The sequence below is a fragment of the Gekko japonicus genome, unplaced genomic scaffold (assembly GCF_001447785.1).
Source record: "Gekko japonicus isolate JY-2015 unplaced genomic scaffold, Gekko_japonicus_V1.1 scaffold413, whole genome shotgun sequence".
NCBI classification, from domain to species: domain Eukaryota; kingdom Metazoa; phylum Chordata; class Lepidosauria; order Squamata; family Gekkonidae; genus Gekko; species Gekko japonicus.
The window spans coordinates 812522-826737 of record NW_015161416.1 but is presented as its reverse complement, the minus strand read 5'-3'; the positions used below and the strand labels follow the sequence as shown (position 1 = coordinate 826737).

Sequence of the window (14216 nt, the reverse complement as noted above, 5' to 3'; positions counted from 1 at the left end):
GACATCACACCTCTCTAGGAATTGCTGGAAACTTCATGGTAGAACTGATTCCTAGATCAGACTTGCATTACTTCTGGGTTTTCTCTGGAAGTGATATCACACTGTTGCTGACAGCAGTTCACCCCCCTATTATTTTTCCACCACTGGGTGCAAGAGCAGTGGTAGAAAACAGGAGCCAGGGGGAGGGATTCTCCATCTCCAATGGAAAAATGGCAGCCTTGCTGCTGACTGAGAATTCACTTCATACATCTGATGAAAATAGGCTCTAGCCTTAGAATGTTAAATTTAATAAATCTGTTAATATTCAGATGGTGTAATACTAATCAGAGTTACATTGTCTAAATTACTATTGCCAGGCCTTCTGCTATGGTGAGAGGCCTCCTGCTGGCAACTGCTCTTGCCCACCCCTGCTCCAAATGGTAGCAGGTATTTTTTTTTAAAAGCCAAAGTTGTACACAGCATGACATCACACTGGGGGGAAGTGATGTCCCATAGCTCTAGGAAAAACTAGAAACTCTATGGTTCTACCATGACCAGGGTTCCCTGTAATGTGCATACTGCAGGCTTGTCAGGATTAACAGCCAACAGCTGGTGCAAAGCCACCAACACCCTCTAGCCCTGGTGAGCCATTCCAGCCCACCAGTATCACCTACACCCTTAGAGCACTGCAGATAAAGGCTGAGAATAGAGCTACAGACAAAATGGCAAATTACATGTCTCCTGTCCTGACGCCAGTTGCTTGCTGATAGCAAAGAGGAGTACTTGCAGGATCGTTTATGAGCAGCTAGTTGCAAGCCTGACCCTTGGATGAATGACTATAAAACCAGCCAAGAAAGGCTGTTAGTCGTGGATGCAACACATATGTGGACACCAAGCCACTGAGTCTGCCTTGCCTGATTCTTGGAACCTGACCTTGGACTGAACAACTCTGCCTTGCCTGACTTCTGGAACTCTGTGGACTGAATAACTTGACTTTGCCTGACTTCTGAAACCCTGACCTTGGACTGAGCAATCCTGCCTAGCCTAACCCCTGGCACCCAACACTCGGAGCCTCTAAACCTGTGCATTGTCTGAACACAAGAAAAAAACATGCTAACATTGGGTCATGCAAGTGGATTTTAAAGGCAATGTGAAAGAGGCCCTTTTCTCACTAGCCTTTAGTGCTTTGAGGGGGTGAACAAGCATGTGGACAAGGGTGACTTAGTAGTGCTGTTTACCTAGGCTTCCAGAAAGCTTTTGAAAGTTCCTCATCAAAGGCTCCTAAGTAAACTCAGCAATCATGGGTAAGAGATTAAGTCCCCTTGTGGATTAAAATCTGGTTAATTAACAGGAAACAGAGAACAAGTATAAATGGACAGTTTTCACAGTGGAAGGTGGTAAACAGTGGGGTACCACAGGGTTCAGTTCTAGGTCCACTGCTTTTTAACTTGTTCATTAATGATTTAGAGTTCAGAGTAAACAGTGAAGTGGCTAAGTTTGTGGATGACACTAAGTTGTTCAGGGCACTGAGAACCAGGGACGACTGTGAGGCACTCCAAAGGAATCTGTCAAGGCTGGGCAAGTGGGCATTATCATGGCAAATGAGGGTCAATGTGGGCAAGTGCAAAATAATGCACTTTGGAGCCAAAAATCTTAACTATAAATATACATTGATGGGTTACGAACTGGCAATAACTGACCAGGACAGAGTTGTGGTAGATAACTCCCTGAAAAAGTCAACTCAATGTGTGACTGCAATAAAAAGGACAAATGCTATGCTGGGACTTATTAGGATAGGGACTGAAAACAAATCAGCCAATATCATAATACCCCTGTATAAATCTAAGGTGTGGCCTCATTTGGAATATTGTATATAGTTCTGGTCTTTGTTGTTGTTGTTCGGTGTCACAGTCGAGTCCGACTCTTTGCGACTCCATGGACCACATCATGCCAGGCCCTCCAGTCTTCTGTCATGCTCCAGAGTTTTCTTAATTTCATGTTCATTGCATTGATAACACTGCCTAATCATCTCATCCTTTGCCATCCCCTTTTTCTTTTACTTTCAATCAGGATCTTCTCCAGTGATTGCTCCCTTCACGTTTGGTGGTCAAAGTATTTGAGCTGCAGCTTCAGTATCTGGCCTTCCAGGCTGATTTCTTTTAGGACTGGTCACAGTACCTCAAAAAAGATATAGCATTGGAAAAAGTGCAGAAAGGGGCAACTAAAATGCACTCGGGGATCAGATGTTCCAAAGGCACCTGCTGATCTGCGGAGTGCCTCAAGGGGCAGTGCTCTCCTCGATGTTAGTTAACATCTACATGTGCCCCCTTGCCCAGATTGCCCAGAGACATATGCGGATGACACCCAGCTGCATCTGTTGTTGGGTGGCCGGTCCGTCTCTACCCTGGAAGATCAGGACGTGGTTGGCTGGCTTAGACTGAGCCAATTGAAATTGAATCTGACGAAGACGGAGGTCCTGTGCCTGAGTCGGAGTGGATCGGGGGTAGGGATCCCACTACTGGCCTTCGACGGAGCACCATTGGTTAGGAGTCTGGGAGTGCTCCTGGATGCCTCCTTAATGATGGAGGACCAGGTAGCAGCCACTGCCAAGGCAGCCTTCTACCATCTTTGGTTGAATAGGCAGCTGGGTCCCTTCCTCGAACGCAATGATCTGGCAACAGTGATCCACGCAATGGTCACCTCGAGATTAGACTACTGCAATTCTCTGTACATGGGGCTGCCCTTGTTGCAACTCCAGAAGCTGCAGCTGGTGCAAAATGCGGCGGCCAGGCTGTTGATGGGTCTCCCTATGCAGGGGCACATCCAGCCTGTACTGAAGGCATTGCACTAGCTGCCAATAGCATACTGGATTCACTTAAAGGTGCTGGTTTTGACCTTTAAAGCCCTGTATGGCCTGGGACCTGCCTACCTGAAGGACCGCCTTTCCCCACATGTTCCCCAGAGAGCACTGAAGTCAGGGTTGCAAAACTGTTTGGCCCTCCCTGGCCTGAAAGATGCCAGACTGGCCTCTACCAGGGCAAGGGCCTTCTCAGTGGTGGCTCCACACTGGTGGAATGAGCTTCCGGAAGACATCAGGGCCCTGCGGGACCTTTTACAGTTCCACAGGACCTGTAAAATGGAGCTCTTCCACCAGGCCTTCGATTACGAGCCGCCACTAGCAACATCAACAACACTAACAATACTAACTGAACAGTTAAAGCCCTTATGCCAACATCAATAGGCGGTTAGGTGGATACTGATGGGGGCCATTCTCTGGAACATCTTATCATGGGCACCTGGACGCCATTGCCACCAGCACTTTACTCTATTTTGTACTATGATCTGGTATGTTATGTATTTTATGAGGTTGTACTGTATAAGCACTTGTGTTTTAATATATTTTTAACCTTTTTAATGTAAGCCACCCTGAGCCTGCCTCGTCAGGGAGGGCAGGATAAAAATTGAATAAATAAATAAAAATATATAAATTAAGGGAATGTAACACTTTCCCTGTGAGGAGAGGTTAAAGAGGTTAGGGCTCTATAGCTTGGAGGAACAATGACTGAGGGGTGACATGACAGAGGTTTACAAAATTATGCATGGGATAGAGAAGGTAGAGAAAGAAGTACTTTTCTCCCTTTCTCGCCATATAAGAACTCATGGGCACTCAATGAAATTGATGAGCAGTAGGTTTAGAACAGATATAAGGAAGTACTTCTTCACCCAAAGAGTAATTAACATGAGGAATTCCCTGCCACAGGAAGTGGTGGAGGCTACAAGCATAGACAGCTTCAAGAGGGGATTAGATAAACATACGGAGCAGAGGTCCATCTGTGGCTATTAGCCACAATGTATAGAGGGAACATTATTTCTGGGGCAGTGATGCTCTGTATCCTTGGTGCTTGGGAGGGCAAAAGTGGGAGGGATTCTGGAGTTCTGGCCCTGCTGGTAAACCTCCTGATGGCATCTAAGTTTTGGCTACTGTGTGACACAGAGTGTTTGACTGGATGGGCCATTGGCCTGATCCAACAGGGCTACTCTTATGTTCTTATGACCTCATGGAGTGGTTAGTTCTCCTGCACAGGATTGTTGCCTCACTGTGTATGATAAGAAGGCCATGGGCCAAGAGATAACTTGCTCTAATATGTACGTATTAAAGTTAGACTTCATTTTACAGTGGGAAAAAAACCTCTGTCTCTTGTTCTCTGGACTTCCTTTAATTGGAAGCAGGTAAAAACATGGCCCTTTGCTGCTTCCCAGCTGCTTCCATTTGAATGAATGACTTCTGGAGCTCAAGATCTCACCATGGACTGAACTTTATGACTTTCAGAAGCAGGGAAAGCAGATGTGAGATGCATTTCGTTCTTGGATTTCCATAATCTGCATGAAATGTAAATTATTTTGTTTTATTGTTTTAGTTGTAAACCGATTTAAGAGGTCTCCAGACAGGTGACAAGTAAGTTTGCCAAATAAATAAATGGCTTTGATACTCATTTACAGAAGTGGAAGATGGGGAGAAGAGCAGTGCCCCATAAAGACGGAGCATTTCTTCCATTTTGCCCTCTGCTGATTTTCAAGCAGGGGTCTGCTGTAAAGCACATGGCATTTTTTCCTTCCAGAATTTGTGTTTCTATATTCTAAAAATATTTTGTGAATACCAAAAAAGATAAAACAGTACATCTAGAACATTATAAAAATACTGAAACTTTAATTTTAAAAAATAGAAAACATCATATCAAAAAGGAAATTTAAACATTTCATTTTTTAAAAAACCTGTTTCTATTACAGCTCCTTTTTGGCTTGCAGTCACATACACATTTTCATTCTCAGAATGAGTTCATAATTAAATGCATTTCAATGTAAATAAATTAAACATCAATCTAATTAAATATGCTTTTTATAAATACATTTTAAATAAAAAAGTACAGTCTAATAAATAACATTGAATTCCTTTAGAACAATTTTTCTCATGGATCAGGTAATGGATGATAGTCATTCTGTTATGCTAGAAAAATGTATTTTTGAAGTTCTGAAATGTTAAGACACTAAAATTATAAATTAATATATTTAAATTAAAAAATAGTATAACACTTTTTAAATGTTTGCGGTTTTAAGGCAGTTGGTGATCTGGAACCCTAAAAAGGTGCAGGGAGGATTTTCTTTTTGTATTAAAAAAACATTGCAGCAAAAACTTGTTTTTCTTCTTAGGAGGCAAGGAAAAGAAAGGTCTTGGGAGGGAAGTTTCAAAAGAAACAAAGGATTAGGGGAAAGAAACAAATGAGTTTGCAGGCCTGGTGTGGTTGTGTGTGTTTTTGTTAAAAGCCATGGATAGAACCACCAGTTAAAACATAGTTACTGCAAGCCCCAGGATGGAGTTACTCCAGAGAGCAATAATTTCTCTCCATGTGGAGCTCCAGTTGATGACATCATCATTCCAGGTCAGAAAATGTCCCAGAGCTGTGATCTTGTGCATACCTGTTCTACTACCCTACTGGAAAAGATATCATTTTCACTGGGGGTTGGTCTGTAGTATATGCCTCTAAAACAGATAAGTACAGCTGTCCAGATTCTCAGTTGCCTTAAATCTGCAACATTTACACTGGCCCACATGGTTCAGTGCTACATAATACAAGGAATTTAACAACTCTATTACAAATGGTAAAAACAGACAATGAAAAAATAAATAAGAAGTATAAAATAATAAATAATAATACATTGGTGGGTGGAATTCTATATGATTTTCCACTAGCCCAAACAGCCTTCTGTCAGTATTTTTTGCTGATTCCCTTCCTCTTACTGCAGAGCTCCACTCACAGCTTGTTCAGTCCAACCCATTATGTATAACATCTTGAAATGAAAAACAGGATTTACATTTCAAAAAGTTCTTATAAGGCTTTTCTTGTACGCAGTTAATTGTTGATGTCTCTCATCCAGGCAAACAGAATGTCCATCTCTCCCACAGCTTTGATTGCTGCTATATTGCTATCAAGCTACAAGGGGAAAAGAGCACAGCATTAAAGGTGTTCATTACTGAAGAAAACATGCACAACCAGTGGGTCTTCACGTTTTATCTTATGTACTTATTTGTTTACTGATAATGCAAGTGTTCTCTTTACTTTCCCAATGAGATTTCTCTTTGGCACTATTTATATATTTGTGTTACATACTATAACTTGTACCTGTAATTTCTTGACATTTAATTAATAGTTTCAGACAAGCCTTTATTGGTATGTATGTGTATGTGTGTATAAACACACACACACACACACACATACATACAATTGGAAATCAGGTAATTACAGATCAGAAAGTACAAAATCCATAAAGGTAAAATTGGAATTGCAACATATAAAAACAGAGTAAAAGCATTAAAAAAGCTAATACTTATCAGGGCATGTAACCATAGTACTGAGAAGAAATTTTGCTACTATTTCAGTTATTTCCATATCTGGATTATCAAGCAAAAAAAAAGAAAGAAAGAACCTTAAAATCATCAGCGGTCTCTAAAAATTGAGCTAATACAGAAGATCCCGACAGGATGCCAGATTGAGAGGACACTGAAGGAGAACATGGGGGACAGTTTCAACACAGTCCTTCAAACAAGGACAGCACCTGCTAGAATAGGGGATCCCCTGGAATCTGCCAGATAGAAGAGCGGATCTTGCCAAGGAAATGACTCTGCATGGAATTTGGGCTATGAGTTAATAGAGGTGTCCTCCCCAAGATGGCGTAGAGGCAGCTGCTCTGACTTACAACGCTTTGCAAGTGACTTGCAATTTTACTATTTATCTTAATTTATTGCTGGGCTTTTACGCAGTATAATTGCTTCTCTAAAACAGTGGTTTGTAGCAGTATGCTTTAAGTATTTATTTTTCAGTATTGCTGCAATAAGCTGAAGGACGTGTGGAGGAGTCCTAGCTTTGAGACCCTTTCTTTTGAGAGTTTTAATTCTTTTATGTGTGCCAGTTGTTTTTGTTCCTGAGTGTAATTACATCAGTATACTTTATGAACTGTGAGCTCTTGCCTGCAACCTCTGCTGCCTGGTTCAAACAACAACTTAGCAACAAATTTACCTTAAGATAAATTAAAATGAAGCTCCAAAAGTGGGGAGAGAAACGGAGGCTGATTCTCCACCGGCCACTAAGCAAGCCAAGATTGGAGACTATTTTGCATCCTCTCCTAATGTACCTTCTCCAATCTCAATGTCTAATTGCTTTGCTCCCCTGGCAGGGATTGCAGATGATCTGATGGAGCCTTCTTCACAGAGTCCACCTTTAAGAACTGTGACCAAAGGAAATGAAATCCCTCTGTAAACATCGAGTGGGTATAGTATCGAAGCATTAAACGAAGTTTCAGATAACCTCTTTCTGCTTATTGCAAGGACGGTAGAGTTTATTTTTAAAGAGCTCTGTTTGTTGCACTCAAAGTTGGATAAGCTGATAAACAGGGCTCCCAAGTACTTACCTTAATTCGGTGGGGGATGTATTGTTCTTCGCAGGACCATTCCCACGGGAAAAACACAGGCGCTGCACTATTCCATCTCCCAGACGTGACATAGGCATGTAGCCGGGCGACACTCTAGCAATGGGGCTGGAAACTCAATGGTACCATCGAGTTTCCAGTCCCATTACCAGAGCATCGCCCAGCTACGTGCCTACGTCACGTCTGGGCGACGGAATAGTGCAGCGCCTGTGTTCCAAGCAAGAATCTTCCGGTGGGGAAGCATGTGTCCCCCGCCGGATCGTAGGTAGGTACTTGGGACCCCTACTGATAAATGAAGCATGCTACCTTAATATCATTCAAGCTGCCTCTTGCCGTGATAAGAACCCAGCTGTTTCTAGTTCTAAAAAGCAACCTGCCAGAGGGGCTTGTTAAGCTACTTCCACAGCAACAGGAGAGGGAGAGGGAGAGAATGGCTCCCTCCCAACTTGTTTGGCAGTCACATAATCTATGCTAGAAATACATAACAGAATCTTAGATAATATTATGTGACTGTTCATTACTGAGATTTAAAAGCTGCAATAACGAACAAGGGCAATTGAAACCATGAAACCTATTAGGACAGTGAACTTAACAATACAGTTCAATATAACATAATTAAGTGAGCACTTAAGTTACGGACTTAGATCCTACTATCCCTTTCTGATGAAATTAAGGTGCTTCCATAAGTGGAGATGGACAGCAATTTCTGACTATTCCCCCTCCCACATCAGACACACACTTTATCCCTTTTATGTTGTTCATGAGGTTCCCCTGAACCCAAGGAGCTAAATTTCAGGATGGTCTGTGGGCAGTAGTGAAAGGGGGGGAGGAAGGAAATTCTATTCCAGTTGTGGATTTTGTAGATCCAAACCACTATATTCAGTAGCACTGTATCGGTTTAAGAGTTTATTGGCTCACTCGCAATAAAAATCACAGTCATTATTATTATATTACATATTATAGTATATACATTATTATATTACATATATAGAACTTTTAATACAGCCATAGGTATCTTAATTTTGTTCATACTGAGACATTAATATATTAGTGATAATAATTTTAATATTCATGTTATGAAATAATTCCTGCATTATACCCACCCACATCTCCCTAGCACATTTTGCTATGTATTTTAGCACATACAGGATCTTCAAGGAGAGAAGAAATGAAATAAAGTAAGCTACCTTTTCATATTCCTCCAGAACAATTCTGTATCTTTTATGGGACTCTGCTCCACAGGAACATTTATTTTGATCATGCTGATGAATAAATAGCACAGAGGGAAAATATTAGAATCATTATATGGAACAAGGTAAAACAAAGCTCCTGCATAGTGCAGGGGGTTGGACTAGATGTCCTGCAAGGTCCCTTCCAACTCAAACATTCTATGATTCTATGAAAAGAATACTTTCTATCCTGCTTTGGCTTTTCTTTGCTGAGTAAAATTTAGTTTTATACGGACAGGCCTGGATAAGAAGCCCTCTTTATTTGCTAAGTTACAAGCTAGTTTTGCAAGCTGCTTAATTTGCAAAATGTGTTTTCATCAGTATGACCTTTGAGAATTTAGCTTGTTGTGTACATAGCAAAGGCAGGTTACTGAAATTAGATCTCATTTAGATGATAGTCAGAAATCAAACTTACACACTGTCTCAAAGTAGTCTTAATGCGAACAAAGGTGTTTGCTAAGGGGCTGGTTTTCCTTCTTAACAAGTTGCTTGTTGCTTTGAAAACACTTTCGATGTAAAATCTCAGCAGGTGGCGGAGTAAGCAGCAACTCTCTGAAACCTAAAGTGAGAACAAAGTCTGTGAGATTTATGTGGACTCATCAGCCCCGTAGCTAGAGAATTTTTTTGGGAGGGGGCCTTGGGAGGGCACCGGCTAATTAAATCAAAGCACAATGCAGGTGGCAAGTTGGGGCACTTTGGGGGTCAGCCCGGGAAGGAGGAGGCCCAGAAGAAACACTAGGGGGCCAGGCCCCGTGGGCCCCACGTTAGCTACGGGCCAGGGACTCATCCAAATTTCTTTCAACCACGGATTTAAGTTAATGTATAGGTTCTCCATATCAGGAACATTATACTTAAGCATGGGAGACAGGCGTTCATACCCTACCTCAGCCCTGCACAGTGTATAGTCTTATGCAATGGCTACTATAGTGCTGTACCTCACAAGGCATGTGATATGGAACAACAGAAGCATTATGAAGGACTTTGCATAAAAATGACCTAGAAAGGATTAATAAGCAGTGTGTAGTCATTCCTTGCCCATTAGTGGATTAATTGCTATTCTGTAGCATATTTAGCCCAAAAAAAGTTAGGAAGGGGAGATGGAATACATACTCAGGTCAAGTATGGAATTATATTTGGATCCATGAAAGTCATTAGATTAAATAAACAGCAACTAACTGGCATATCATGGAAGGTAAATTGAGCTGAGGGATGAGTATGAGAGAGGTTGCTCTTATAAACTTGTGACTTATTCCAAGGGTGGAAATCCTTCTGTCTGCAGAAATGGTCTGGTAGATCAAGGTCTATGGAGGTACAATTTCTACTGATAGTTTTCCATCATATATACACTGTTCAGAAATGGACTCCTGTTGACCCTCAGAAACTAGACAATGAGCACTTGTGTATTTGAAAGAAACTCTCCTTACTGGAATTCCTAGCAGGACACTTTCCTTCAGAAGTATCACATCAGTCCTGTTATCCTGGGTTTGCTGCAATTACATAAAAAGAAGAGAAATCATATGAGTCAAAGGAACAGCTGAAAAGGGAGAACAGTATGCCATCAGGTTGTCTTTTTGAAAAATAATCGCTTCTTCTAGTCTAGTGAAGATAGGCGCCTGGGTAAGTTCATATTCTTCATCTTCTGTTTTATGTATCATATTCACCATTATCAATGCTGGGAACTTTGCTGCTGATCTACTAGTCTTGGACTCATGCTGCTTCTCTTTTTCTACATTTTCATTTACTAAATGACTCCAAAATGTTTACACTTGCCCTTCTCTACCAGTTAGCAACATGGCCCATGGGCAAAGAAGATTTCAAGAAGGATTGATGATAAAGATGTAGGGGTTCACTGTAGACATGTCATCTGGAAGATATATCTCATCCATCCAATGGGTAGCAACTGCAAGCCTTCCCTGAAGGAGTTTCAACACACATACACTTTACAGGGTTTAATGAGTTTTGACTAAAATAAATTAACTTCTTCAAGACTTTGCCTCGCTTCCATCTATAGCCTATGTCTACTTCAAGAAATAGAACATCCTTGGAGAGATTGTTTAGGACAGCATACTATGAGCACAACTCTCTGAGGTGTCTTTTCCCAAACTCACCAAGTACCCAGACCTATTCTGAGGTTACATGATTGAGCACATAGAGCTATACGACATTTTTATTGGCAAATATAAAAGAAGAAAAGTATTAAGAAATTTCAGATAATTTAGGATGCATTCCTAAGCAGGAGTAAGCTCCCTGATGGCTTTGAGCACCCTGTAACCACTGCTGCACCTGACAGACAACCGTGGAGGGAGTGTGTTTGATGCCATGGGGAGGCTGTGCCAGCAGCATTGCTGCATCTCATGGGAGGTTGGCCACTCCCGATTTCCTCAACTGTCATTAGCTCTCTGCAGTCTCCTGTAACTGTTTTTTTTAACCTCAGAACACTGAGCTCTGCAGCTGACCAGTCAGAGAGTGGGGGGTGCAAGGAGGCAGCAGTCTGGCAGCCACATAGGAAGTAAGGGGGGAGCACATTTTACCCCTTTTGACCCCCTTAGGGGTCAAATTTCTAAAAATCCCTTCTTAATGAGCATCTACGTCATGGTAGGAGTGCTTTCCCCATATTTTGTGTTTCTAGGTTACGGGGTTTGGCTTGGGCATTGATTTTATGGTGCGGGGACTTTCTTTTATACATATATATGTGTGTGTGTTTGTGTGTGTGTGTGTGTGTGTGTGTGTATATATATATATGTATATGTATATGTATATGTATGTATGTATGTATGTGTCAATTTGTTGATCACTTTGGTGGCCTTTGTATGAGCAGAAAGGCAGGATACATATTTTTGTAAATAGGAAGAAAGAAAGAAAGAAAGAAAGAAAGAAAGAAAGAAAGAAAGAAAGATCGTTTTAAGCCTATTGACTTCAGTGGTCTTAGAAGGAAGTTACTCTGTTCAGATTTGCGCTGTGAGTAGACTAAGCAGCCCAAGTTTCAAATAAACCACTGGGAGTCAAACATAGATTTTCGAGAGATACTTACTACAGTTTCTTTGATTTCACCAAAATAGTCCCTTAGTTCGCGGAAAGATATTCCACTCAATTCACATTGGCCAAACTGGAGTATTTTGCGTTCTTTTGTCACAATCGTACCACAGAGAAATGAAAGAAGGACAATACAGGTGAAAGGACCCATGCTAATCATTGTCTGTTTGATGGTCCAAACTGTTCCTGTAAGAAGGTGCAAGTTTAAAGGACTATTGATTTAAAGGTATAATTTAATTGAGCTATACTAGTGAACTGTTTTTAAAAAATCAGACTTGTAGAGAAATAAAACAATATTTTTATACCAATAGTAGAGACACACACAGTGTTATCCTGAAAAATCATACTATCCTGTCCATGCAACCTTATATATGAGTACTGGCCCTTTTTAAAACAACAACAAGAAAAGCACTGCCAATAGATATACAAACACATTTAAAATTAATAGTGGGAATAAGCAGTTCTTTAATTTTCTGGTCATCCACAGTGGGAATAAGCAGTTCTTTAATTTTCTGATCATCCACAGGTTTCCACATACATCACTTTCAATTTTTTGAAGAAAAATATGAATGGCAAGCCATATTATTATAAATGGATTCAATTCAGGATTAGTTCATTAGAAACCGAGGTGAATGGAACGTTTTATGTATTATTGCCCTGATGCTCATTCATCCCAAAATTCTGAAGCATAGTTAAAAACAAACTCTAACCAGTAGTTGAATGAAAGTATTGTTTTTATATCAATATGAGTCTGAGTCATACTCAGAGAGTTTAGTTAACTGGAAAACAAACAATCCAGTCTTGACACACTGGACACAGTACAGAGGAAATACAGTAATTTGAAGAAATGTTTAAATGCTTAATCCTGCCAGTTTCCATGAGATCTCATTGCGCCTAACCTCTTTTGGACTACTCTGTAGAGGCAATGTCTCATTTAATGCAGTGGAATTTACTTCCATGTGATGTGTTTCATATTAATTGGAAAACTGAAGTTTAGACTGGGTTATAGCTATAATAATAGATTTAAGCACAGTATTCATTGATCTCTAACAGCCAAATCAGCAACACAGGTGGTCAGCTGTTATTCCTAACCTAAATACATTCATTTCAATGTTTGTTCCATTTGTTCATATAAATGGAATCTCCTTGCAGCTAAATCTGCTTTTTGGAATTAAAAATTCAAGTCCTTATTCCTTTTGTATGAACTGGAATAACAAAGTAAACAAAAGCCAAGTAATTTCTTCATTCTCTAATCAGTAAAACACTTTGCTTCTAATGGGCAGCTGGTAAAAATGCCTTACAATTTCATGTTAGCATAAAGTTTCAGTGCTTACCTTACTTGCTTGAATGCTGTGACTTCCAATGATGTTTAACTCTGACTGCATCGTTCTGGTTCTTTATATACATGTGAAAGACTTCACAGGAAATTTCCTGTGACCTGTCAGATAACATGTACCTGTCAGGCAACGTGGGTGGGGAGTCCTCACTCTCCATTTCTCTCTGTTCATTTGCATATTTCAAAAATAGTTTCCCAAATGCATAAACAAAAAGTTTTTAAAAAGAGGGAAAAAAAGCAGAGTCATGTTTTGAACATGACATCACAAGTTGAGGGATTTGGAAGGCATTTAGAATATGAGTTTAAGGAAGAGAGAAGTATTAATTTTTAAAAATAACTGTTTCCTGAGGCACTGCTTAAAAAAATAAGCAAGAACATTTATTGGCATGTGAACTCAGTGAGGCTAAGACTACTAGTATTTATAAAAGATATATTTGAAAAGACATTATAACTCATTAGATAATTTATTTATTTAGATCTACTTCTTATGGACCATATTAAACAAAAGATATTAGGAATATGAATAGGGAGCACCCCAAAGAAAACATTTTCTGGTAATTTCCCCCACTTACCTGAAAAGAGTACTTAAATATTTGCAGCCTGAATTTTGAATATATATACATACATGCATACATACATACATATATATATACACACATATACATATATACATATATGTATATGTATATACACACACACTGTATATATATATATACATATACACACACACACACACATTACATACATACACATACATTCATTAAATAAATTCAGACTAGAAATAAAATGCAAACTTCTAAAAACACACCTGTATTTAGAAGTTAATCCTTGCCCATCAACATATATTTTCAAAGTGCCACATGACTTCCAAAAGATGCTCAAGGTTGGACTTCAGTGAATCTCCAGGGAAAGGGCCATGATTTGGGTTCTGTTTGAGAGACCACTTAGAGATTCTCTTTGAGCTCCATCCAAGAAAGGTTTTATATAAATGTAATCAATCAAGGAGGCTTGAAATGTTCTGAGAATCTGAGAATCTGTGGAAAAGGAAGGGAACTGGGACAATAGAAACCTTAGAAGCTTATTTTATCCTGAAGGGGGTGATTAAGGTCAGGGGATGTATGCTAACAAGTAATTATTACCTTTCCAAATTCCCTTCC

The 14216-nt window shown here is 40.1% G+C and overlaps 1 protein-coding gene across 1 annotated transcript; it reads right to left on the bottom strand.

Moving 5' to 3' along the window:
* Nucleotides 1–5888: 5888 nt before the first annotated feature.
* LOC107124246 (interleukin-24-like) lies at nt 5889–11874 on the bottom strand. Its single transcript, XM_015427666.1, has 4 exons — nt 11722–11874; nt 10115–10177; nt 9106–9249; nt 5889–5969 (listed from the first exon to the last, which is right to left on the bottom strand). Exons 1-4 carry the CDS (start codon nt 11872–11874, stop codon nt 5889–5891), a joined length of 441 nt encoding a protein of 146 aa, XP_015283152.1.
* Nucleotides 11875–14216: the final 2342 nt, after the last annotated feature.